This window comes from Sinohyriopsis cumingii, chromosome 8 (genome assembly GCF_028554795.1).
Source record: "Sinohyriopsis cumingii isolate HCF-2022 chromosome 8, ASM2855479v2, whole genome shotgun sequence".
In the NCBI taxonomy this organism is placed as follows: domain Eukaryota; kingdom Metazoa; phylum Mollusca; class Bivalvia; order Unionida; family Unionidae; genus Sinohyriopsis; species Sinohyriopsis cumingii.
In genome coordinates, this window is record NC_142968.1 from 105,668,983 (window position 1) to 105,695,861 (window position 26,879).

The window sequence follows — 26,879 nt, forward strand, 5'->3', positions numbered from 1 at the left end:
GGAGCAGTTTTGATTCAAGAAGATGAAAATGGTATTGATCATCCAGTGTGCTATTTTTCTAAGAAATTAAATAAACACCAGAGAAATTATTAAATTATTCAACAATCGAGAAGGAATGTTTGGCTTTGATACTGGCATTGCAACATTTTGAAGTTTACATTAGTTCAGCTCCTTCTTCGATTACTGTTTTTAGTGACCACAACCCCCGTATTTTCATCGGAAATAAAAATCAAAGTCTGCTACGGTAGAGTTTTTTGTTACAGGAATATGATATTGACATCAGGCACATCAAGTTGAAAGTTAATTTAATAGCAGATGTACTTTCCCGTGTATAGAAATGTATTATTTCATGTACACTTTATATAATTTATAAGAGTTCTCTTTAACCTCACGTATAATTAATATATGGTAAAGAGAAAGCTTTATCATATAAATATTTCTTTTTCTATATGGTGGAAGTGTTATGCATATTTTATTTAATTTATTTTTGAGTTAATTTAATTGTCTGTTTGTAAGTTTTAAATTGTTTTTGTTTTAATTTCATTACATGTCAATGTAATTTAATTTTGTTTACTAGGGATTTTATATTTTCCAGAAAATTCAGTTTGACCTGAATCTTTTCATAAATACCTAATAATAGAAACACTGTTTCTATTTTTGACTTAGTTTCCAACCTTGATCAGAAATCACTGAGACAAGTAAACAACTTCTTTATTTAAATTCATTTTTAATGTGTCAATGATAATGATGAAATCGAGGCTGTACTGGACTATGTCCCATTAGACTTGTAGATACCTTTTAAATCATTCTAGAATGTGATCACGCGACCCTCATCCGGGAATCTGTTTTGCGTCTCAAGTTACTGTATAACCTTTGTTTATAGAGAGTTTTTTCTCTTTGGGTTTTACACTAGAAAGTGTTTGTTTTGTGACTTGTTTGGAGTTATATTTTAATTTTTATTCAAATTATTTGGATTTCTAAAAAGATTAATTCTTTTCCCTGGAAATATTTGAGAGCTCATACAAAATTCTTGGAGAAAGACATTCATTTAAACTTTATTCGGAAACTTAAACACCGGAATATTGTTTGTGGATCAGAAAAGAACTGTAGACAAATCTGTACAATAAAGGCTACAGTATACGTCATCGCCTTCCATCTTGGATTTTCCATCGGGACTCGAACTAGAATTCATTAGAACATTTCATTACTAGAACTTCTAAAATTTAATTCGTGGATTATTCTTGGATTATTTTGGATTTGATTCTTAAAACCAGAAGTTCTTGTGTTTTCATTTTTACATTGTTTTTCCAGGGAAATAAATTATTTGTTAAATTTTTCAAAGCTTGTTGTTTTCACTTTATTTTGTTACTGTTTATGAGGGCCTAAACACGTAATATAAGAGCAGATAGCTTACCACATCAGAACATTGGTTGGCGAAGGTGCGTTGGTGAAAGTTTAGCAGTCTTTAACGCATTTTTAGCCTTTTTAGATTAATCACTACGTTAATTTCAGCAGCTTTCGACATTTCCAATCAAAGAAAATGAAAAAAAAACGAAAGCAAAGTAGAAATTATGAAAATCTATGCAGTAGTACTGGTATAAATACCCCACGTTTATTTACTGTTTCGAGACTGGAGAAAGTTGGCGGGTGTAATCCTATCACATGTTGTCATAAAGGAGCAACTAATTAATTGCTGATTCAGTCTGCTATATACCGAAGTAGGTGTCATTTATCTTAGTTGTCATAACGGAACCCGTTGCCTTATGATGACATAATAGTTTATTATAGTTGTTTTTGATTGTATGACAGCAGCTGTCATACATCAATAATGTAGAGTTACACTGATAAAGATTTTGTATTATTTACATTATGACAGCGAATGGTAGCTTAATGTATAGTCCGGTGTTCATTGTGTGGGCATCTCAACTTGCAACTTGTTCTATACCGCATTGTTATTTCCTTGTCGGTATGTTTTACCGTTCGCTGATAAAAGAACATTATCAAAGTTGTCCAGCGATTATATGTAAGACAGCTTAATAATATCGTATGATTATTTTTAGCAACGAAAAAATTACAAACTAGGACTCGTTTTGCACAGGCACTTGATCCTGTCAGTTAAAAAAATTAAATCTAATGCAAATACCATCCCCTACTCCCAAATAACACAAGGTAACACTCGCGCAATTAAAAAGCTGATCCCTCAGTGATTCCGTGGTAGTTCTTGTACACAGTCGACACATTTAGTCACCCATACTTTACATCACCGTTATAGACATTCCAAAGTCCTTCCTTGTAATGTTTAAATACCGTACTGATCTTTTGTGGATACTTTTGCTTCAAGTTTCTCCGTTGCTTCGTGTCTTGTCTACCTGGTGCCAGATTTGAGATTTAAACTTCCGGTCTGCTTCAGATTGAATGTGATTGGATCCTGATTGCTTTTGTGGTTGATTCTTTCATTCTGAGGGTCTGTTCAAACATTGGCACTAGTCAGTTAGTCAGTACATCTTGGCTTAAGGCGGCAAATACAAGATTGGCGAAGATGAAGCGAATTAAAATCGGTGCCGTGCACGTGCTGTATCAGTTCGACATTCGCCGGGAAAGGTGACTGGTGGAAATTTCGTTAACTGTATGAAGATTGATGATATTTTTGTGCATAGTTATATAGTGGTAGCTGAATCTGAGTGTTTGAAATGAATATTTAGTGTTTGAAATGAATATTTAGTGCATAGATAAAAACAAATTACCGCGATTTCAACTGTTATGCTGTAGATATGTAACCTATAAATTTATAACCACTGCCTTGTAAATGTTCTGTACACTGATATATTAGGAACTTAAAAGAGTTACACTGTCAAGAAAGCAAGTGGTCTAATTTAACTGATTCTTGTGTACTTGTTATTCATTAGTTTGCTTATCGAAGCCGGATGCTATACTCAGAATGTAATAATATATTGAGCTAACCCTATGGCACTAACCCTTTTAAATGGGTGGGTTGGAGTTCGTTTTAAAGATTTTAAAAGAGGAAGAAGAAAAAAAACCAGTCCAATAATGGGTTACATATTTTTGTATTCGTTTCTATGTAAACTTGATTTACCACGCTTTATTTTCGAATAATGGCCATTGTTGATGCATGTTCTATTTATGTTGTTCTTGTTTTGATGTTTCCTAAAAATAACCCATTTGATCACTGAAAAGATTTATATGCTGTCGTTCAAACTGTGTGAACAAACTGAATATGATGTAGAATAATTAAAGAGTCAAAGTTATAATTTGGAGGATATAAGTTATTGCTATTGATGCCTTTTTTCAGCCTACACCTGTACGTGGCCAAATGACAAGTGATTCGAGTGAATACTGTTTAAAATCCATCATTTTTCTCGTGGCAATTCGGTATTAAACCTTCCTTGATGATGTCATATGACAAAGATGAATTATATTTCATAAAGGCAAATAATAATGTTTTAAAGGGAAGAATCCTTGAGGATAAAAAACGACTTGATTATGATGTTCCTGAATCCTCTCCGCACTGCAGATGACCCCATACGATTTTGTGGATGGATGTTTAATTGTGAAATATACAATGTATGAAAATAAACAATGTGTACAAACTTATGTAAATGGATGGTGTATCAAGGTTTGTTCGCTCAGTTGATTAGGGTGACAATAATATGTGTAATACGTTGTGTGTTCCAAAAGTCTTCCACTTGAAAATATGATGTTCAGTTATACTGATCGAAAACTGGAATTCAGTACTAGTCAATAGTTTTCTGGGTAAGGTTGCATCTTCGTAACCATGGTTCCGATATGATAATCCTATCTGCATCTGTAGATAAGGTTGTCATATCGGAACCTTGGCTAGCGAAGATGGTTGAGATTGTAGCAATAAAGTAATACGCCGTGACAGTTAATTTTCAAAATAAGTTAGCGAACTTTTAGAAGTATCGCTCACAAAGCACGTGGATTAATGTTTGCACAGGACTGAAGCTTGCGCCTCAAAAAGTTTTGCACCTGGTTAGTTAGATCTAACAATAGGGAGGACCAGAAATAAAATGGGACTAAGGGTTATTAGTTTCAATACCGACTCTACAATTCGACACGGTTTTGCATATTAATTCTACAATAAAATGTTATATATGATTTGATGAAACCGTAGAATGTTTCAGACAATCCCTATATTTAGTAGATTAAACTCGGAATTGACAATGATGAAACAGTCTCTGATTATGATATTTCACGTTTCTGGAGGAGAGATTTTAGAAAATGATGAACTGTTTTCCAGTGGAGAAGAACCGCCTTTTTCAAGTAATTATCAAGAAATGTAGACAACCTAATTTAAAACTGCTTTCGATTAGCATCCTGTTGACCTTACGAAAATGAAGCACCTTGTCTCAGCAAATGCAAAAAAAAAACAACAAAAAAACCCCAAAGATCAAATAAAATTAAGAAGACAATTAAAAGAAATCCTAATACATACATACATACATACATACATACATACATACATACATACATACATACATACATACATCAGAAAAAACATTCCGAAACATTCACTGAATATTACATAGAATTTTCCAGGTTTTATTGTCTCAGGAATTGTTGAAAATTTCTTGATTTCTTTACAGCCGATGGTGCTTTTTCTAATTGTTTTGTGTTGCGAAAATTTGTTTCACAGAATTTGATATTGTTTTGGACAAGAAAACAGCCCATACTTTCAATACAACACATGCCAAACCCCCATCTACTGTTAAACTAGTACTACTGTATAATATGAAACAAATATTAAATTCCCCATAATTCTAATAGTTCTAATTATGAGACTTGAGGTACTACTGCATACAGTACTCTGCTTCAATAAGCATATGTTTCTAGTTTCAGCTTCCTTTATCCATTCACTATTTGTAAGAACCTAGCAACATTCCTTCCACAGTCATGAAAACTAAATGGAAAAATATTTGTTTTTAAAAGTTGGAAAACAATTATAATATATTAAGAGGGTAGATGAAAAATAATGTTTCAGCTTGAGATTCTGTTGTTTATAATTGATATTGAAAATTAGATTATTGTCACTGTAGCTAATGTGTGTATTTATTAGTTAGATCATTATGTTCAAAGATATGTAATTTTGTTTTGTGTTTCTCGTGTAATGAAATGCTGATTCAAAACCAATATTCTTTTTCAACCAACGATTCTTCCTCCAAGTGTTTAAAGTTCACATACTTTCAGAATTATCAACAACTGTCAAAATGTTTAAATAAATATTTTTACAAAAATATGAGAGTTATCTCCGTATATCTTTTAAAACGGTGGGGATTGTATGTTCTTTTGTGGCTTGAAAACATTTGAAAATTCACATAGTACAACGGGAAAAAAACAGGGAAAAAATGAACTAAGTCAGTTCATATTTTCTTTAATTAAAAATGTTAACCACCTTACAACTTGAGCTGCAAAAATTGAAAATAATGGCCTTGTAGAAAGTCACTATGTTTACTACCGATAGAGTCACCTACTCACCAGTGGAAACCGAGTAAATTTATGTTTCATTTCAGTAATTTAGGCTACTGTCCTATGTCCTAGAATACTAATAAAAAGACTGTATTGGGACGAAACGCACTTTTTATATTATTACTGTCAAACGTTAAGTACATTTTTGTCTATCTGTGGACTATGAAATGAAATCAAGTTATATCATTTTTTAAAAGTGGGCGGGCACACCAGTACTTACCATACTATTTTGCCTCTATTATGTAGGTAATAGTTTTACAAAAATGTATAGCATTCGGGATGAACTAACGGTAAATTATTTATAAAGCAGAAGTTTTTTGGGGGCTTAGAAAAAACCTCTTCTAAGTGATGTAACCTTCATATCTGCTTGCCTCAATATTAAAATATTGCTCCAGAACAGTAAAAGTTTGAAAATTCCAGACGAATATAAAATGGAAATCCTCTGAATAGATATTTCCCAAAATTCCGTAATGAATTGTATTCTTTATCATACACATATTTTTTTCGACTGTTTTACCATTTCGTGCCAGTTTTAACACATATATTCATTTTAATGTTTGAAAAAGTTAATACATATTTTGTTTGCATGAATGTTCAAATAGTCTCCAGGAATTCCTTTACCATGGTCGTATCAGTTTAATTGTAAGTATTGACCTTGACATTTTCTTCCTTAAGTTAAATATTAATTATTGACATTGTCGTTAATAACCTAATTGATATTCTGGCTTCACAGCCTATCTTATAATAAAACGGAATGCAAAATGACAAGGACCAAAAACAGGGGTAGGTTAATATAAGCTACAAAGTGATAGAAAAGACGTAAGAATAAAATGAAGAAAAGAATAAACAAACGAATGAACGGACAGTAAATAAATGCAAGAAAATATAAACAAAAAGGAGAATTACGAAATGTACGAGACGGATGAGACTGAAAAACAGCATAACGAAGCATCATGTCATTTCGCAAAACGGACAGTATAATTTTGTTGAATTAGGAATGGAAATAACAGATGCAAATTACGACAATGAACGGAGGTTACTATTGAATGGGGTTTATGTACTGTTAGATCAGACAATAAAACCACTATCTTCTCAGCCGATAATTCATTAATCTTCCCAAATTAGAAAACGCAAAGACTCTCAAGTCTTTATGTATTCTATGTTTTAAATCCGGTAAATAAATCATCTCTTTCAGTGATATTTTGTACACATACAAATCAATAGATAGAGTATATTTGCTTGAAACGAGTGAATAACATACAAAATACTGAGTTTTTCATCCACTCGATGAAATATATCCGTTATTTACTCGTTTCAAGCAAATATCCTCTATATAGTTCATACAGAATATGGCATGGTCCAATGAAACATCACATTGTGAGGATTCCTGTGGAACGCCAGAGCTGTCTTAAGATGACAACTGTTATTATATTATGTGGAAACCTATTTATCTGACGTGCCTTTGTACTTATATGATGAACGCTAGGTCTTGCAAGTAAATGACCTCAAAATAGCAAGGTGAATTCTTAACTTGCCATATTACATGACACCGAAAGTAGAACATCGGCCATGATAGTACTAATTATCAAGGAACAATTTCTCCTTTCAAAACAAGATGATCCTAAATTCTGTCGTGTTTAGTGAATTTAAATTTTGTTTCCTCACATCCGTACTACACACGTTACGAATATTTAAATGGGACCCTGTGTATCCCGTTGTATGCCCAACCAACCGTACAGTTTCATAAATCGCGACTGCACAAAAGCAATCACAATATACGAATGTAATTTAATTAGTAACAATAGTATTACCATACTTCCAGTGTCGACAAGGTACTAATTTCCCGCCTGGAGCTCTTTCTGCACAGTCTCATCAAGTTTCAAGATAGTAATAATATAATTAAACAGTCTTCGTTACACACCTATTTCCGATTTTCACCGAATAAAAGTGAACAATGGTTTCTCTTTTTAAGCCAGATTCTGTGGTCGAAATGTCTGCAATATCAATGGCCACAGTTAGTACTTCAGGTCCAGTACCCAAGAATACAGTCCAAGTCTATTTTTAGATCAGTTTTTCCTCGCCCATTTTTTGTGTGACACAAGAGTTAGGTTTAGGCATTCTTGGATGTAGTTAAAAGGTAAATGTTTGTTTTTATATAAGTATTATAGTATGGTTATCTGTCTGTATTTCGGCGACAGTGAATAACGAGTAATGAGACACTGATGCTGATCCGGAAGTTAAATTTGTGACCCGTTGCACGTTGCTTTGTTCACAGCTCGACCTCTCCAAAAAATGCCAGATAACCTATGAGAAGAACATCACAGTGAATTTATCTTTGAATGTATTTTTGATTGGATTTGGACCCAGTGAAAAGTTCAAAACAAACAGGTGTAGAGACTATGTAGGAACAACAATCGTGACCAGATCGCGGTGGAAGGAAACAAAGTCACAATCAGAACATCGTAAGTCTTTTCGGTTGTTGCATATATGCCAAAACAGAATCAAGAAACCCATCAATTTCTTCAGTTACTTCTGAGGTAATGTCTCGACGTGACGAGCAATGTTTTAATTCGTGACACGGGGTTTAACGTGATGATATATAGGCCTAGGATCTACTAAAGTACGTTACCGCAGCGAGTAAGTTTTTTTCGGTATGATCTTCTAAAGCCACGCATGGCGGCACACATGACCGAGGTCAGAGGTAACCAGTTTATTGTATCTGAACGCTGGGACAGATGTTGTTAGACTGAAGACCAACTGAATGATCCATAATTAGTATGGATCATTCAGTTGAATGCACAAGGAACTATCAGTTGTACAAAAATTTAAGCTGTTGTTTCAATTGCTGTTGTTTCAAAATGATGATATTGTTCATTTTACTGAGATTCGGACCAGCAAACTTTTCAAATTTGTACTGTTGTTTTCTTGTTTTTTTTTACATTGCATCGAGATCGATTAAAACAAATTAATACGGAGGGATTCTGTAGGATTTTCGATTGCAAAAGGTATATAATTAATTCATTCCGATTCTGCTGATGTATTATGCGTTAAGTTATGCTGTTCCGGAATGTTGAAGTCGTCAAGATGTGATTAAATTATTACAAGTTACTGATTGACAGCACTAACACATTGCTAGATTTTGTAGCAGACGGTAACATTTTTATAAGTATACACCCAAGTATAACGTTAATAACTAATATATGTCTAGTATTTTCATGCACCGAACCTCGCAGGACTATTTTCAAGTAAATAAGTGCACTTTTAAAGCTCTGTAAAAAAAAACAACTTTCACTAAGAATAGCTTGGGTCTGTGCAGTTCGCGGTTGGATTCGTCTACAAGCGTGTACATACGGTATGAATAATGTAATCAGTCAATGTTACTTTTGTGGCATTCTTTCCTTCTCAGACAATAAGTTATTTTTCTGATCATATTGCTATACATTTTAGTATGAAAATAAATAATAATTTTTTGTAACGTTAATACGTCTGAGCTGAGATATGCACTGGTACTTTTAAATCAATATATAATCGGAAGCGTGATGTACTTCAAGAACGTATTGATACACTGTCCCCCATCGGTCAGATAATTTCGATGAAACACTGAAAAATTTGTCCAATATCAATGTAAATCATAAAACAATTAATGAATCAATTACGGAATTCTCAGATTAATTAGTTCGGTAGCAAATGATCTGCACTGAAAACCCCAAAACTGCCTGAACATGGTGATAAGCGTAGACATCCGATTTCGAGTCCATCCTTTCTTGACGTTGATTGTAAAAAACCAAATGGAAAAAAAATGATGTCTAAATGTATACAGAAAAATTAGTCCGAAGAAAAGAGAAATATTTTGGTCGAGATGTTATAATCCTATAAGGAGAGAATTATAGTTGGGTCAACGAATTAAATATATGACTCTCGTAAGTGTAATATTACGGAATACTTGCAGTTTTTGAGGGTGTCACAAAACAAACACGTGCCGTGTCAGTAAATGGATAGCAAGCATTTTAACAGTATGCTAGTAGGCCTGATGACGCACTGTTTATTCACAACGCTGAAGAAATATAATTGTATGATATCACGTGCATAGTGACAACTTTTAATTAATTAAATATTGCTATTCCGATAGGAAAATTATTAAGAAAATCAATTACAGAGTTAATTTCGTTTTTAAAAAGCGGACCGGATAATCTATTTAATGAATATTTGGTATATGGCAAGGATGTCCTCCAGTTATATTTACTGTATATTTTTAATGTTATTTATTTTGAAAACTGGTTACGTTCTATACATTGGGACTTAGGCTATAGTTGTACATATTCATATGAAAGGTTCTGCAAGTATCGTTGAAACGACATGTTAAATGGGCGGAATATTATCGTGTATTTGTCCAAGCTCAGAATGGTTTTAGTAAAAAATATTTTGATTTTGTTAAGGAAATTTTGTTTTATTATAAGGGATGTGACATTATATAAATTATTCAAGTTAGAAATATAAGGTAAAATAATAATGTTGCACATCAGTGACTAAAATTAATAGTGTACATCAGTAAACAAAAAGATCAAAAGTTGGGTGAGATTCAATAATACTATGTTGAATGAACTTGTTTATATCACTGGCGTGCGTCAAGGAGAATGTTTATATCCCCTATTTATTATTTACATGTTTATTAATGACATTGAAAAAGAATTTATTAACCGTGGTGTTCAAAATTCTGACACAGGTATGCAACAACAGTTTCTGATTTTATACGCAGATTGTCTAGTTATATTTTCTGAGTCAAAACAGGGTCCTTAAAAGGTCTATGTGCTATGAAGACATATTGTCATACGTGGCGCATTTTAAGCTTCAAAGAAACAAAACAAAACAAAAACAAAAAAGGTTTTCCGTAAGGTAGAAAGAATAGCAGGCGATACTCTATGTTTTTGTTTTAAACGCTAAAGTTAGTGGTTGTTAATAATTTCGTGTTTCTTAGAATTGTTTCATAACAGTGAAATCATTCACACTTGCTCAACAGAATTTAGGTGCACAAGATTTAATGGCACTATTGACAATGGATAAATATTCATTCAAATTTGGAAATGTGCTTCCAAAGGTAGGTAAAATGCGAGTTCAATATTCAAAAAGTTAACGGTGTTAGTACTCTGCTAGTTTTAATTAAATTATCTTTCATATTTAAACAATAATCGTATCTTATATTTATCTAATCAATACGAATGAAAATAAAAGCTCAAAACACACAAAAAGACACAAAAAGAAAAGGAAAAAAATAAAAAGAAAAGGAGCAACTTATCAATTTGAAAGGAAGATTGTGAATCGCCGCAAAAAGTAGATAACTACATTTTGTGTTGCTGTGAAGAGTTTGCTAACTACGTCAAGACACAGTTGCCTGTAGTCAAACTTAACTTGGTTGTAAATGCTAGAATGTATAATTGTATGTCCTCCCCCTGTCTCCTTCTTCCCAATGCTTTGATGATTTAATTGCGTTGTACATACTGTCGGGGTCAGCATGACACGCAAACAACAGTTAGTTTGATGGATGGGTTAGACTCGCCATAAATTGTTTTCTTTCTGCTTGGGGCATGAATTGAATTTCAAGTAGGATTGGCACGGTTAACGGTTAGGCCAGATCAGAGTGAAATGTTAACGCAAGGTCAAGAGTGGTAAAATGACAATGAGATGAACTGAGATGAACCAGATAGAAATTGAGGAAGGTTGATTGGCAACATGTGTCATAAATTATATTTTCCCGAATAGATTTTAATAAAAACGGACTAGAGAGGATCAATCTGACTTTATGGGCGTAATAAAATGCTTGGCGGTTAAAGAATTAATCATAACTCTCTAAACTAAACGAGAGGATGTGTTACCCAGACGAAATTAAGGTTTTCAAAATAATCTCCCTCGCGATTTTAGCCAATCCGTGTTATTCTGCCTTGGGGAAAAGTGTGAGGGACTAAGAGCGAAAAGTAATAATGAATTTCCCTCGTTAAGAAAAACGTACAGAGGATAAGGGGTCTAGAACTATACATATTGTAACGTGCCCCCCCCCCCCCCGGTTTAATTTCCCAGCACAAGTTCAAACTTCAGCAATCCTTAAATTGAGACTTTGAATTGGTTGCAATAGTATAATGTACTGGTAGTACATAGTACGTCGTCTGATAACAGACGAAATCTCTATAGAAATAATGGCTTCTTATACTAGCTACTTATCCGTGAGGAAATTATTTATCTAAGTATATAAACAACATAAAATCTGAATGAGAAAAATAGAGGATTTATTTTAGTCTTAAAATGTCAATAAACAAATCAATAAAATAGAATTCACATATTCTCTTTCTAGTCAATAAATAAATATAACAGAATGTACATATAATTATAACCAGCAGTCTAAACAATTTGTATTAATTAATAATATTGATCAAATATGCTTTACTATAATAATTTAAGAATATTCATAGGGGGTAACATTAAAATCGCAATATAAACGGATTCAAATAAATATAATTAACAAGCGAAACGGGTGACCATTTCTTTAACGATAAAAATATAAAGTCATACAAATGTACCGAGTGGCCGAGTGGTCTAAAGCGCTTGACGTTACGGATCACTGCCATCTCACCTCTGTCTACGTACGTGAGAAAGCCTGCCAGTAGCTTCTCGTGGGTCGGTGGTTCTTCCCGGGGTTTTCCAGGGTTCTTCCTCCACCAATTATACTGGCCGCCATGCATAGCCTATCTTGTGCTGAAAAATGGCGTTAAACCCTACAACAACAACAAATGTACTGAAATAGGGTTATGGAGGTCCTATATCCCTACGTAAGAGTACTCAACGCTTTATCTTTGGCTTTGATTTTCCTTAGTACAGAAATTTACTATTAATTTTTATATTGCAGAAATGAATGTATATTTTCTAATATGATTATTTCCAGTTAATTTCTACTTAGAGAATGATAACATTCCCTATCACTTTTGGAAGCCGATTATACATTATGTATTGCATTTGCATACGAACCCGATGCCGGTTGAAGAGAAACTGACTGGTGTGCACGACACCCGTATTTATAACCTTCGTTTGCACTACACAGTGTAACACTCTGCCAAAATATTACATATTGCTAACAAGTATTTAAGACTCAATAAATATTAAATATCGTTAAATTATTGAGATTCAAAACAAACATTAAATGCTAATTATGTTATTACAATCTTAATCACAAACGTATGATCAAACACTAAAATCCTTGTGTCACACGTATAAACAGTAAACATTGGCCTCCAAACAAGTTGGTGGTGCGGAAAAAATAGAACCTGTACCATCCTAATGCGTTATCCTTGCAGGTGAAGGTAAGTGCATTATTTTCTTGTTGATTCTACGTAAAAACAAGTTATATCAACGGTTTATTGGTGTTCAATAATGATCGCATATACCGCGTAGTGGAAATCTTAAGTGCCTCCAATACATAAATTGCCTCCAAAACAAAGATTGCGGACATCGTGAAATACATTTAACCTTGTACATAATATCAATCATACAGAACATTTGTTTTGTATTACATCGAACTTAACATAGTCTCAGAATATCCATCTGTGCATGAAACTGTTATGTGTGCAATTTACAGTATTGAAACAATGTAAACCAATGATATGACACACTGGAGGTGCCTCCAGTACATAAATTGCCTCCAAAACAAAGATGGCGGACATCGTAAAACACATCGCATAATATAAATATAAATGATAGAGAACATTCTTTGGCAAAAGATCTTACTTAACATAATCTTAAACTACCCATCTGGACATGAAACTAGTATATTTGTATTCATGTAAAATTCGTAACAATATCTTGTATATATTCGAAATCTGTTATTGTTTTTAAAGATTTTAGCGTGACCCAGTAAAACAAAAGATACGATTAAATTGTGTCGATAATTAAAACATTACAATCAAATTTATCTAAATCGTTGTAGGGCTTAGACGGTTTTCCTAAGTTGCGATTTGTTCAGAGCACCCCCTCTTTTTTTCTCTTTTAATCCTGGGACAATATACACTGAACATGTTATAATATTAGTACGTCCTGAGTGACCTTAGAACGTTTGCCAGCATCCCCACACACTTCATTATACGGAGACATAATACAATATACAATGTAATCAACAGTTATATTTTGTATTTCTAAGATGTGCTTAGAGTGAGCAATAATTTCTTCTAATCCAGGTGTAACAGGCAATAGTATACCCCCCAGTCCGGAGTATACCTGGGGTTAAAGCGGCCTAGGCTAGATTATACCCGGGTATATTTTGGCCTGGGCCAATTTATACCCCTGGGGTATATTATGGCCTAGGCCCCCATGATATCAATAGTGTTGAGCGATATGCACAAGAATTACTTAATTTTTCAACATTTTATTGAGGATTCAGCTTTGTTAGGTAAGTTAAGTGACATGTTTCAGTCGTACTCGTAGTCTGTCAAGGTACATCATGTGGTACACTATCGTGGTAGTGTCAATGCACAACAATTTGGCTTTTTGTGGAAAACTTGAAGAAGGAATCAAGAATCATGATACAATATATACCTCACATTCTTCCAGTCCAATTGTATTGATTAACTATTATATTTCCAACACTCCCATCAATATGTTCTAGTTTTTAAATCACAATGGTATTCTTATTTCTTTAAGCTGAAGCTAAAACATACCTTAATAAACTCAGAAAAGGCGGTGATGATTGTTGTTCATGTTTTCCTGCTACCAGCGGCGTCGCTAGGGTTGGTGTCACCCAGTACGATAAACTCATGGTGTCACCCCTCCAGACTTCCACCATGGATTTCTTTTTCTTAAAATACGTCCACAGTATAAAAATGACAAGAACAAAAACAAATTAATTGAAGGTCAGAAGGTAAACGTATTTAAGAACTGTAACCACGTTAAGTTATAGTTATTTTTACATTAAACTTACTTGCAGACTGCATGGTGGCACCCTGTGCCTGCTAGTCATGTATTTAACTATGATCGGTTATCCGCTTATGAAATCCGACTAGACCGAGCAGTGTGTGCTCTGTAAAATTTGCAATTTTTCATTTTGGTGTCACCCTCTATAATGGTGTCACCCGGTGCGGTCCGCACCCCCCGCACCCCCCTAACGACGCCACTGCCTGCTACAAGTAAAGACCAGAACGATAAGTAAATATTAATTTAATATACAAGTGGGGCATATTCTGGCCTGAATGGGTATGGTCTGGCCCAGGCTATTGTACACCTCCGGGCATAGTTTAGCCTAGGACACTTTATCCCCCGGAGTTTACTCTGGCCTGGGCCAAACTATACCCGGGTTTAATCTGGGCAGGGGTTAATTTGGCCTGCTACACAGGGACGTTGATTAAACAAAATAATACCAGGCTAGGCTGTCGACTCTGCAGGACTATGGTCACATGACTATACCTTTTACAAGTTATGGTTTATAACAAAAAATGTTTTACTTTCATCAGCCATTGAATAAGTTTTAAATTATTACAAGAAACATACAGGACAACACAGTTTTGAAATCTGATCATCATCATCGTCGTTGTCAGCATTATTCCAATCCTACATAACCTGGATGAAACATTTCTTTGTTAAAATAACCATGACAAGTGACTGGCATATTAATCATTTTGACTGATGACGTTAAGTACAGTCTGAAATCTAATTTGTTACAAGCTCTGCCTCTCAAGAATGACGTGGAGGATATTTGTTTGAAGAAATACATGTCATAGAATGAAATGAGATGTTTTCCTATCATAAATCCAACAATCGATTAAACAGAATAATGCGAACCGAGTTAAACAACTCATATCATGAAACTACCTGTAACTAATCAGAACATGTAGCGAGTAATCAAATGATAATCAACTTATGGAAGTTATCAACAAATATGAATAACAAAATGATTCTGTCACCTAGGGTGATGAAAGTATAAAATTTGTACCAAAATAGGAATAATGTTTAATCCGATATGCGTATTACTGACTTATACTCACATAGCGATATTGAATTAGTCATTTTAATAGTATATCAATATTTAATGATGCTTTAAAAAGCAACATGTGTCTGACATGGCGTCTAGTGAAGAACACGATGTATTTCAGGTTTCCCAGCGATCGTCAAATGGTCAAGTAGCCACCACGCAATGCTCGCTTCTCCCGCTGTCTCAAAGGATCCCTCGTGAGCCTTTGTATTCCTTCAATTCAGAAAAGCAAGTAGCGTCTTCCGAGACAACGTTACCATAGACAACAGTATCAAGGTTCCACAGTTCAGAGTCCGCATCCAAAATCAGCTAAAATATAATAATTATAGCCGTGACAAGAGAAACAAGACAGGATTAAGTACGAATCCAATTATTTACGTTATGCATGCGCGAACATTAATTTGCTTCGTTAGTTATTAAATCATTTCACGGCTAGCGTGGGTACGTGGGAAAGCCTGCCAGTAGCTTCTCGTGGTTAGGTGGTTCTTCCCTGGGTTTTCCAGGGTTCTTCCTCCACCAGTTATACTGGCCGCCATGTATAGCCTATCTTGTGCTGAAAAATGGCGTTAAACCCTAGAACAACAACAACAACAAATCATTTCACCAGAACTACTATAAGAGATTATTATTACAATAAATAACCAGGTTAGTACATCAATCTGTATCAGATAAGAATAAATTGACGGAATAATGAAATCTCGAAGATGACTCATTCTTTAATACAGGCAACGTATATATGAATTTCATTCGTTTGTTCGATTATAAACTTAAAACAGACTATAGCCTACCTAATATTATGAAGTCATATGACATATGTCTCACAATTTGTAAAATTAGGAATAAATACTGGAACATCCAACATATGAAACAATTCTAATACATAAGAGGGATAGCAAAAAAGGCAGTTTTACGTTTCACACACTGTTACGGCTATTTGGTCTTAAACTAAGTAACATAAAAAATTCTCAAAGCTACAAAGTGAAAATTTAACAGGAACCTACAGTATTGTGTATACAAACCAAATAATCGTAAATGTTCTATCACAAGTCTAAAAGTACTGAATAAATAAAACTCTTGAATATGCAAATGTACCAATAGTCTCTAATGTGCCTATGTACCAATGTACCAATAATTTTGCTGTATCACGATGTTATAACCGAGAATGTCTTTGAATGAATTCTCAATAATTCTAAATTAACGTCTTAGTCTAAAATGTTAACGAGGACTATATAATTCCAATAAATAATTTAATAATTCCTCTTAAATTATATCTGCAAACAACTAAAATTGATTCCACAACAGGGCTTATATTAAAAGAGAAATGAATTATTTTTTTTATTACAACCTTATATAAAAACCTATAACACAGTAAGATCACCAGGATATGGGTCAAAAGTTTGCTTCTAGATAATCACTAAAGTTTGTAAATAAGGATATAACTTGAACTAAAATTCAGTAAACCGTTTAATTATTTATAACTTACAAAGAAGACTAAATTCAGGTAGACAATAGAATTTACAAGGGAAGAATGAAGGTTATGAACTCCAATCCAAGTAAACATGTTGTTTACAAATGATCGTTATCTTAAAGTAATATCTACAGTCATAGACAAAATAATGTGGCTATATAATATCTTGTTTACAAATGACCTTTGCAACCTACAATCATGGACAAAAGTTAAACACGCACTATAGCTACAAACGTTAAACACACAATATAGATACAGGTAGCAAAACCTCTACAGATGAAGTTTGCTCCTGGAAAGCTTATTGGTGTACATCTTTTTCAACACTTTATCCTTTCGTTGAGCAGAGACCCGCTTAAAGATATGTTGCCTTACAGGCTTTTCATTTGTTCAGAAAGCCGTCTTTGAGTGTTATTGGTGTGTTTCTGAAACACATAGTACCTGGATAAGTTGGGCAGATCCCGCTGTGAGATATTGTGCCTTACAGGCTCTCTTTTTTTATTCAGGTTATTGGCTTATGTCATTTTTAACACACAATCAATACCTGGTTTGGTTGGGTAGAACCATCGGTACGGTATTTTTCAATACAGGCTTTTTGTTGACCAGAAAGCCACAGAGAAAAGTGGACATCTTTCTGAAGAAACTCGTTGTGCTGTGATAATACATTCAGACTTCACTCTAAAAGTACCCTGGTTATGGTGAAATCCACTGCCGATAATCTTAAAGCCCAAATGCCGCCGTTAAGCGCAAAAAGTCGTTTCTCATATAGTCGGTACAGTTTTCTTATAGTATGTTCAGTTTCATATTTTTGATATTACTACATGTTATAATATCACTTTATGTGATTCTGATTGGTCCAGATAAGGTCATGAGATTATTGTGCAGTATCCTCTTTACTGATTGGCAGCAGTAGTAGGAAAACTTTTTAACCCCGCCTTCTGGATTTTTTTTTTAAAAAATTAACATTTTTAGCCGCCATTTTTGATTTGACTCGCGAAAGGGAATAGGGGAAAATGGTCTCGTCTGATTCAATATCGCCAATTTACCCCCACAGAAGTTCGTTATGTCATGTATAACATATGATAACATAATAAAATGGCAAAACCCCCAAGACGAGAGCAATAACAACAAGTAAAACTACGGATATTTCTCAGAGGATAGCAAGGGTGGTGGTGAGGACAGAGGGGCGGTATATCTGTAGTATGGAATCCACCTTATATACAAGCAGCTTGATTTAAATGTGAACTTACTGAAGTAAATAAGCTCACCTTTTTCACAAAAGAAGGTAGACATAAACCGGTCTCCCCAACTGACATAACTTTATCCAACCACAGCATATTTACGCTGTAAATATAGTATGTTAGTCTGACTCAGAAAGGGATTTGTTTACGTCTTCTGTACAATCGTGTGTTCCAAATCCAAAACTGCAAGTATTCGGTCACAAATACATTACAGTAAACATGTGTAGTTCTGCATCCAGTAATCTTCTTTTCACTAAAATATCGCAACATTGTAATGTTTAGTTGCAATGTGAAATTTCAACGTAAACACTTATCTGTGTTGTCTAGGCCGACTCAAACCGGTACTGTGCACCGTATCAAACAATGTGACATCACACGCATTGGACATATTGTGTTGGCAAATGTTTTATCTTTTATAAAATGTTTTGTTTATTTGGATGGACACATATTCTTTGATTTATAGTTAGCAAAAAATGTATAATATACTTTTACTATTTCAACTTTATTTGGGACATGTTTTTGCGCACAACAAATGAAAGGTACAGCGTCTGTCAGAATGAATGAAATTATTCATTCTTCTTTCTATCTAAATAATTTATACTGAAATAAAACTATGTGATAAAAAGAATCTCAGATGGGTAAAGATTTAATATTAAATTTACGAAACTCGTTAAATAATGTCCAGCTTTTGCCAAAGCTGGACATTATTCAACTCGTTTACAAAATTCAGTATTAAATCGATATCCATTGGAGATCTTCTGTATATTCCAAATCATCAGAATAATATTGAATGTTAAAAGATAGTTTGTCCTCAACCAGATAATAGCAACGTTTCGTCACGTTATAAGACGTGTAATGTCTCCCTCGAGCAAAGAAATCGAGCCATTTTTCAAATGTGTGCGAATAAATCCGATGTTGATCGGCGACATCGTGTGTGAACCGATTTCAGTCGAAAGCTGGAACACAATATGTGATGACGTCACTGTTGTGGATATAAGATGCTAAACCCACGCATTGTCGGATTCGCTTCAGCTTAAAGATACAATAAATTGATTTTGTTAAAATATTTGGTTTCTATACGTGTTTAACAGTAATACGTTAAATTAATGGCCCTAATGTGGAAATTACAGGCTCGCATAAAATGGTGCCTGATTGTCTTGTGTGAATGAAATTAGATGCCAGGAAAAGCCACCAAATGGCATTAAATTGCAAGGAAATATTTGGCGGCCAGAGCTCCGCCCCATGATCCTACCCCGGCTTCTACCCTCATTTTCTAGCATTTTGGGACATGATTGTCGCCCTGAGTGGCCTCACTGGCCACCGGGCGCCATTTACCCTTAGTAAGCCACTGTTGACAGAAAATACACAAAATTCCGTCATACACACACAATTCTGTGACACGTGCATTGACGCTATCTCCACGACATTGCCCCACCCCCCTTTATTTATTAATTTTATGGATTTACAGTATTGCAGGGCCCAACGACACCGAATTTTAGCAGAATTATGACTACAAATTGGGTTGTGGCATGTAATAACTTATAATTTTCGCCTGTATTTCCATCAGGTTGAACAGTGGCTGCAACTAACTTGTGCACTATAATGATCCTCTCCCACCCCCATATACAATATAGAAAAATATAACATTCATGTTGGTACACAATATTGTAATTGCAAATTGTTCTACAAGTAAAAACATGTTGATCTAATATCGACATCTTTAGGGATTTCATTTTAATGTAGATGATATTACATAGCACACAGCAAAAGATAGTGGAACTGTGAACGACTGTGATGAATTAGAGGTTGTTGTTGTTGTTGTTGTTGTAGGATTTAACGCCATTTTGATGAATTAGAGGTACTGTGAACGACAGTTATTCACAGTCATGTAATTTCCATGATTTGTTTCAATCAAGTTGTAAAAAGAACGCTTTAGCATATTTCAATCCAGTAGAAAATGGGGCGATTTTAATTCGTTTCAGATCATTATAACGATAATAACTCTTGTCCATATCAAGTCTTGTTTGCAAATTCGAAGTCAATTCTAACTCGAATATATGCCAGTTGCAGCAATACGGAACACCTCAGATATTTAGAAAGAAAGAAAAAACTGACCTGTGAATGCACAACTTTTCGGTTAATCCCAGTCAATCCAGGCGTACATATAGCCGAGGTAATACAAACAAATACATTACGGTTTTTTTTCTATGCAAAGAAATTCCAAGCAAATTTTTTTTGTATTGCAGAAATAGTCGAAGTGGTTCAAATGTGTAATTCTGCCGCCCATGGTTACCTCGGAAAAAGTTATGTAACCAGTGTATGTAATGCGTGAAAGGGCTCAATCCAATAATTGGTTCTTGATAACGTATTACATATACAATGCCGTTAGTTGTGGTATGCGTTTGATCAAGTATTTCAAATGATAGTTATCCTGAAATGAGTTAAGATGTTCCAGCTGTATCCGTTATCAGCGATATATAATATAATATAATATATATATATATATATATATATATATATATATATATATATATATATATATATATATATATATATATATATATATATATATTAATTCGTCAACCTTTGTGTCAACTATCCAGGAGATACCTCTGCGTATTGCATTATTTAATGCCCAGTCAGTAGGACCACCGGAAAAGCGCACAGACATAGTCGATTTTATCAACGACCAGAATATTGACCATTTTTCCTGACAGAAACATGGCTAAAAACATCACTGGCTACTCCATCAAGTCGTTCCCCCGTAATTCTCGCGGAGGTGGAATTGCTGTCATCACAAAGAACACCATGATAAGACGTCTTAACCACACCACAACATTCAATTTCGACCACGCATCGTTTCAACTAGTCCAAACCACACTCACACTGGAGAAAAGGTCAGACCATTTTTTTTGCCTATACCGCCCTCCTCCTAGTAGAAAAAACAAGCTGGCTAACTCTCTTTTTGGAACAGTTTCCGAATCTCCTGGACTATGGAAATTCGATAGGTGGCAACCTGGTTATTCTTGGAGATTACAACTTTCACTTTGACTGTCCCGGAAACCCAAATACATCAAAACTCATAGATTCCATTAATGTTTTCAACCTGAAACAGTCAGTTAAGCAGCCCCACCCATAAACACGGTCACATTTTAGACTGGATTCTTCATAGACCTGATGATAATATTCTACGGTCCTTCCTGCTATCCAATGACCTTGCATCAGATCACCTCTGCATTATATGCCATCTTGACGGATCAGTCCCTAACCCTCCATCGTTATCTGCTACTAAGAGAAACATCCGTATGATAAATAGAACCAAACTAATTCACGACATCCAAGCTAACTTAACAACTTGCTTACCTCCTACAGCAGAACAAATCGATAACTGCCTGCGTTCATTGCTTGACAAACATGCACCAGCTACCAAGTGCAGAGTATCAATTCAAAAGTGTTCTCCATGGTATAGCAGTGTTAGGGACCAGCTTCGCACTACTAAAAGAGACCGCCGTAAAGCTGAGAGGCTTTGGCTTTCCACCAGACTCACTATTCATAAGCAAATTTATGAAGCCTCTGAGAAGAATGTCACAAATATAGTCCATGCAGCGAAATCAGCCCACTACACTACTAACATCAAGGAAAGTTCCAGCTGCAAAGAGCTCTTCGAGATTACTAACAAGCTAATGTCAAGGAACAAATCTACACCACTTCCAACTACCTTCTCTCCAGTCGACCTTCCGGACATGTTTGCAAATTTCTTCGGTGACAAAGTAAAAACCATTAGAGATAAGATAGACACCACAATTTCAATTGACTCGTCGTCACCATACAGTTGAGATACAGAATTTGAGCAGCAACCATTAGCAGCATTTGAACCTGTCTCTATGGATTTCGTACGTACAATCCTGACGAAGAGTACACCAAAGTCATGTGAATTTGATCCGATTCCAAGATCACTGCTGCTTGAGTGCTTAGATCCAGTATTGCCTTCACTAACTGATGTTATTAATACCTCTCTCTCATCCGGAGAATTCCCATCATTTTTCTAAACTGCCATTGTAAAGCCTCTGCTGAAGAAACCAACACTAGACCATAACGATTTAAAGAACTACCGCCCAGTTTCTAATCTCCCATTCATATAAAAAATCTTAGAAAAGGTTGTTCTATCCCAGCTTGTATCTCATCTAAATTCAAACAGTCATTTTAGCAATGTAAAATAAAATCTGATATCGCCCTTGCCACAGTACTGAAATTACTCTTCTAAAAGTAGTTAATGACATTCTCTCTGCGTTGGATAGCGGAAAGATAACAGTCTTCACCCTCCTTGATTTGTCTGCAGCATTTGACACAATAGACCATGATATATTACTTCACCGTCTCCAGCATGTATTTGGCATTCATGATACAGCCTTACTGTGGTTCAAGTCCTACTTGGTCAACAGGACACAAATTATATCTGCAAATGGAATACACTCCAGCCCAGTTGATCTATGTTGTTGTGTTCCACAGGGGTCTGTTTTTGGACCTGTTATCTTCATTCTAAACACTCAGTCGCTCTCAAGTGTCATAGATCATCATCCAGTGTCTCACCAATTGTACGCTGATGACACCCAATATACAAATCTAGCCACCCAGCTGAAGTTTACCTCAAACAATAAATATCAGCAGTACCAACATTAAATTCACACAATCAGTACGAAACCTAGGTCTTACTCTGTATAGTACTCTCACATTGCACCAACATGTCATGAACATATGCAAGGTTGCATATCTTGAGCTGAGACGCATCAGCTCAATTCGCAAATATCTTTCAGTTGATGCCACTAAAACAACGTGTGTGTTCATTAGTACTTTCAAGACTGGACTATTGTAACTCAATTATGTCTGGTTCATCTCAATATCTGCTCCAGAAACTTCAAAAAGTTCAAAACACAGCTGCTCAGATCATACTTAGAGTACCACGATCAGAGCACACCTCCCCACTGCTCTGTACCCTACACTGGCTATCCATTCAATCCAGAATCAAACACAAAATGTGTTCTCTGTGCTACGTTTCACTGTCGGACTCTAGTCCAACATACCAATCCGACCTCACCCACGTGTACACACCAGCAAGATACTTACGCTCCTCTTCTGACAATCGTATACTCATTATTTCCACTATGAAAACAAGTCTTATGGACAGCGTTCTTTTGCATACCAGGGCCCAGCAACGTGGAATGAATTGCCCACTGAACTTAGTGACAAAGACACAGTGATCACATTCAAGAGGGCTCTCAAAACTCACTTATTTCGACTGCAAGAACAAATATAAAGACCTAATAATGTTTCCTACCTTAAATATTCTCAGCATGTTTTTTTTAATGTTTTCTAATTTCATGGTGTTTATTTTTGTAATCATATCATTATATGTTTTTTATCTTATAGGTGTTGTCTAATGTTGTAAAGCGCTTAGAGCTTCTAATGATTAGGCGCTACACAAAGTCCTCATTATAATTATTATTATTATTATTATTATTATTATTATATATATATATATATATATATATATATATATATATATATATATATATATATATATATATATATATATATATATATATATATATCACAGGAGTCTGAAGTTTTATCAACAATACAGTACGGCGAAATCTCTGATAATATGAAATCACCATATCGGTCATATAATTGAACATATTTAATTAACAGATAAGGTGATTTCATGTCGTCAGAGTTTTCGCCGTACTTTATTGATAAAACGTCAGACTCCTGTGATATATATACACACACACACACACACACACATAGGACCGGCAAACGCTTGTACATCCCCGGAGCCCGGGCCCGTAAGGGGGCCTCGGGACGAACAACTTTTATTTTTCTTAAATGTTTGAACAAGAACTAGGAGGTACCCAGTTGTTTCTTACCCCAGTGCCCATAATCGCTCTCTACGACCCAGCAAATATGTGTCTTCTAACTGCAATGATTGATGGAATGTCTTCATTCAAGGAAATCTCTCTCTCTCTCTCTCTCTCTCTCTCTCTCTCTCTCTCTCTCTCTTGAGAGAGAGAGAGAGAGAGAGAGAGAGAAATTTTAAAAAGCAAACCATGGGTCGGATTTTATTTTTCAAAAACACCCGAGCAGCCTTCCTTAATCCCCCACCACATATAATAAAAATGTTAAGTCCCTACGTATGGTGGCTCGTGAATTACATAATCCCATACGCCATCATATGTGTGATGCCCATGTACGTAGCGAAAATGTCCAGGTGGTGCTGAACTGGACATAGCAATACAATTACTGGTCGTCTTGTTAGATCTTGTAAGAATAATTTTTTTTTTTTAAATTCAGAGATTTTTATTCAATATGTACACTATCAAATGTGCAGGCGTGCACTCACAACATACAATGTAATAAAATCCGTACAAAAAAAACGAAAAGGTATTGGATGTACAGTTTTGTTCTCTTATAAATATAAAAGCGTATACGTTAAATGTAAAAATAGAGAAGTGGTGTCGAACGGTATTGAGTACAAACATGCAGTTTCATGAGAGAACACGTTCCACCAGCACACGAATACAGCCAGTTAAAAATAGTTCAGTCGAATTGGAGAACGTTTTAAATTAACCATCGCAGCTAGCCTGACCATCAGACATGTATACAGCTTATGCGCAGGCGTAGTTTTATTATCTTCGGCGTGTATCTTAACAGTGCTGACGGATTTTGGTCTCTGCCGAAACACGGTCAATGATATACACTGCGTTAACGCATATTCATTGTACATACAGTGTATCTTTGCCATAGGAAGTACATTACCCACTGGGATTGTTTTCGATGCACAGTCATGGCGGATAAGACAAAAACCACTACGTATGGAAAAGCAAAAGTGTTTTTATATATATTGTTTTTTCTTTTTTTTGTCGTCATTGTTTCAGTGTATACCACATCAAGTAAGGTAACGTATATATCTTCCATTCACGCTACTATCAAGAGTAACCTACAAGATATGTTTATCGGAATTCTGCTGAGGAATACATCATTCAGTGTGACACTTAATGGAACGCTTACAATCATTACAGTACCTACTACAGTTGTTGTAACTCGCAATGTGGTAAGTAAGATTGTTTTAAAGGCTACTACAAACCTTCAAACACCGAGACCAGACGCATGTGAAGCCTGTTTCTCTCACAATTTTAACTACGTCATAGATAATGATGTGATGTGCAAGCTTTATAATGATTCACAGGAAATAGATTTAATAATTTTCATTTTTACAACGCATCAACGTCAACAGGAAAGGAACGCCATTCGACAGACATGGCTGAATTATACCAACAAAAATACAGGAAATATAAGGTATTCCTTTCTCCTGGGCGAGGTACCGGATACAAATTTAAGAAAACTCGTAGAAGAGGAAAATAAAATTCACGGTGATATAATAAAAGAGGATTTCGTTGACACATATCAGAATTTAACATATAAAACCATGATGGCTTTTAAGTACGCCATTACGAAATGTTCTCATGCAAAAAATGTGTTTAAAACAGATGATGACATGTGGGTTAACATTCCAGGCCTTTTTAAAGTTATTCAGCATGAGAAGACAACCTTGCAGACGGCGGTTGGCGGTGCCTGCCATCCCGTGGCAGGTCCCATTCGGAACCCAGCTTCGAAATGGTACGCATCATTTCAAAGTTATCCGCATGATTCATATCCGGGATTCTGTTCAGGTACTGGGTATGTAACTAGTATGAATGTTGCGAGGAAAGTTTTCGAAATATCCAAAAATGTGCCTTTTTTCCATTTAGAGGATGTGTTTGTGGCAATTTGCATTAGGAAACTAGGCTACAAGTTGTATCCAATTCCAGGATTTAATGCATTCCGACCGCCTTTTGATCCATGTCTATACAAAGGAGACAGTTTAATAACTTCTCACGAAGTGCCTGCAGAAATGCTTATAAGCTTTTGGAATACACCATGTAGAAGACAGCAGCGATTCTAAATAATGTCATCTATCAAATTCCACATATTTTCTTTTCATTATTTTATTTTAAAATTTCTTTTGAATTCAGATAATAAGCAGCCCGCGAAATCGTGCGGGTATTTGACATTCTAATTTTTTAAATATCAGTTTTAAATTCATTTTTGTGATTTGTATTGATGTGATGAAAATGGACAACTCAGTTTTAAGTAATGTTATCGGAGATAACTTTATTAGTTTTTCATTCAGTAATTTTTGTTAGTATAAATGTAAGAACTTCATTAAAGATTATATATCAACATAACCGTGGCATTATATTATTAATATATATTGGATACCAACTTGTCTTTGAAATTCCATACATCGTTCTTTATGCTGCCAGTGTGTGCGTTTTGGATTTTATTTAAGCACAGCGTTAACAGTTTTTCAGTCATATCACTACGGTGTCTGCAGTGTGGCAGTTTATATTGATGTCTTGCATTGAGGCAACATGCCGCAGATATGCAGCATCATGTCCCACCTAGTCACATTATCCTGACACCAGGCCGACCAGTCGTAACACTAGCCCCTTAATGCTGAGCGCCAAGCGAGGCAGCTGATTGTACCATTTTTGTAAGTCTTTGGTATAACTCATCTGGGGTTCGAACGCGCGACTTCCTTCATCTGAGGCAGACGCTCTAACCA

The 26,879-nt window shown here is 35.1% G+C and overlaps 1 protein-coding gene and 1 long non-coding RNA gene across 3 annotated transcripts; one reads left to right on the forward strand and one right to left on the reverse strand.

The window, feature by feature from the left end:
- Positions 1–11,766: 11,766 nt before the first annotated feature.
- LOC149794306 (uncharacterized) lies at positions 11,767–20,513 on the reverse strand. 2 transcript variants are annotated; one of them, XR_016422995.1, is made up of 2 exons: positions 20,330–20,513; positions 11,767–15,817 (listed from the first exon to the last, which is right to left on the reverse strand). It is a non-coding gene; the product is annotated as an uncharacterized LOC149794306 (long non-coding RNA). The 2 variants fall into 2 exon arrangements; XR_016422994.1 differs by lacking the exon at positions 20,330–20,513 and adding an exon at positions 18,242–18,771.
- Positions 20,514–24,723: 4,210 nt separating this feature from the next.
- On the forward strand, positions 24,724–26,499 carry LOC149794307 (beta-1,3-galactosyltransferase 1-like). Its single transcript, XM_089968464.1, has one exon. It carries the CDS (start codon positions 25,059–25,061, stop codon positions 26,214–26,216), a length of 1,158 nt encoding a protein of 385 aa, XP_089824590.1. The 5' UTR covers positions 24,724–25,058; the 3' UTR covers positions 26,217–26,499.
- Positions 26,500–26,879: the final 380 nt, after the last annotated feature.

Coding starts and splice junctions, on each gene's coding strand:
- LOC149794307 (XM_089968464.1), top strand. CDS start 25,059: ATGGCGGATAAGACAAAAACCACTACGTATGGAAAAGCAAAAGTGTTT.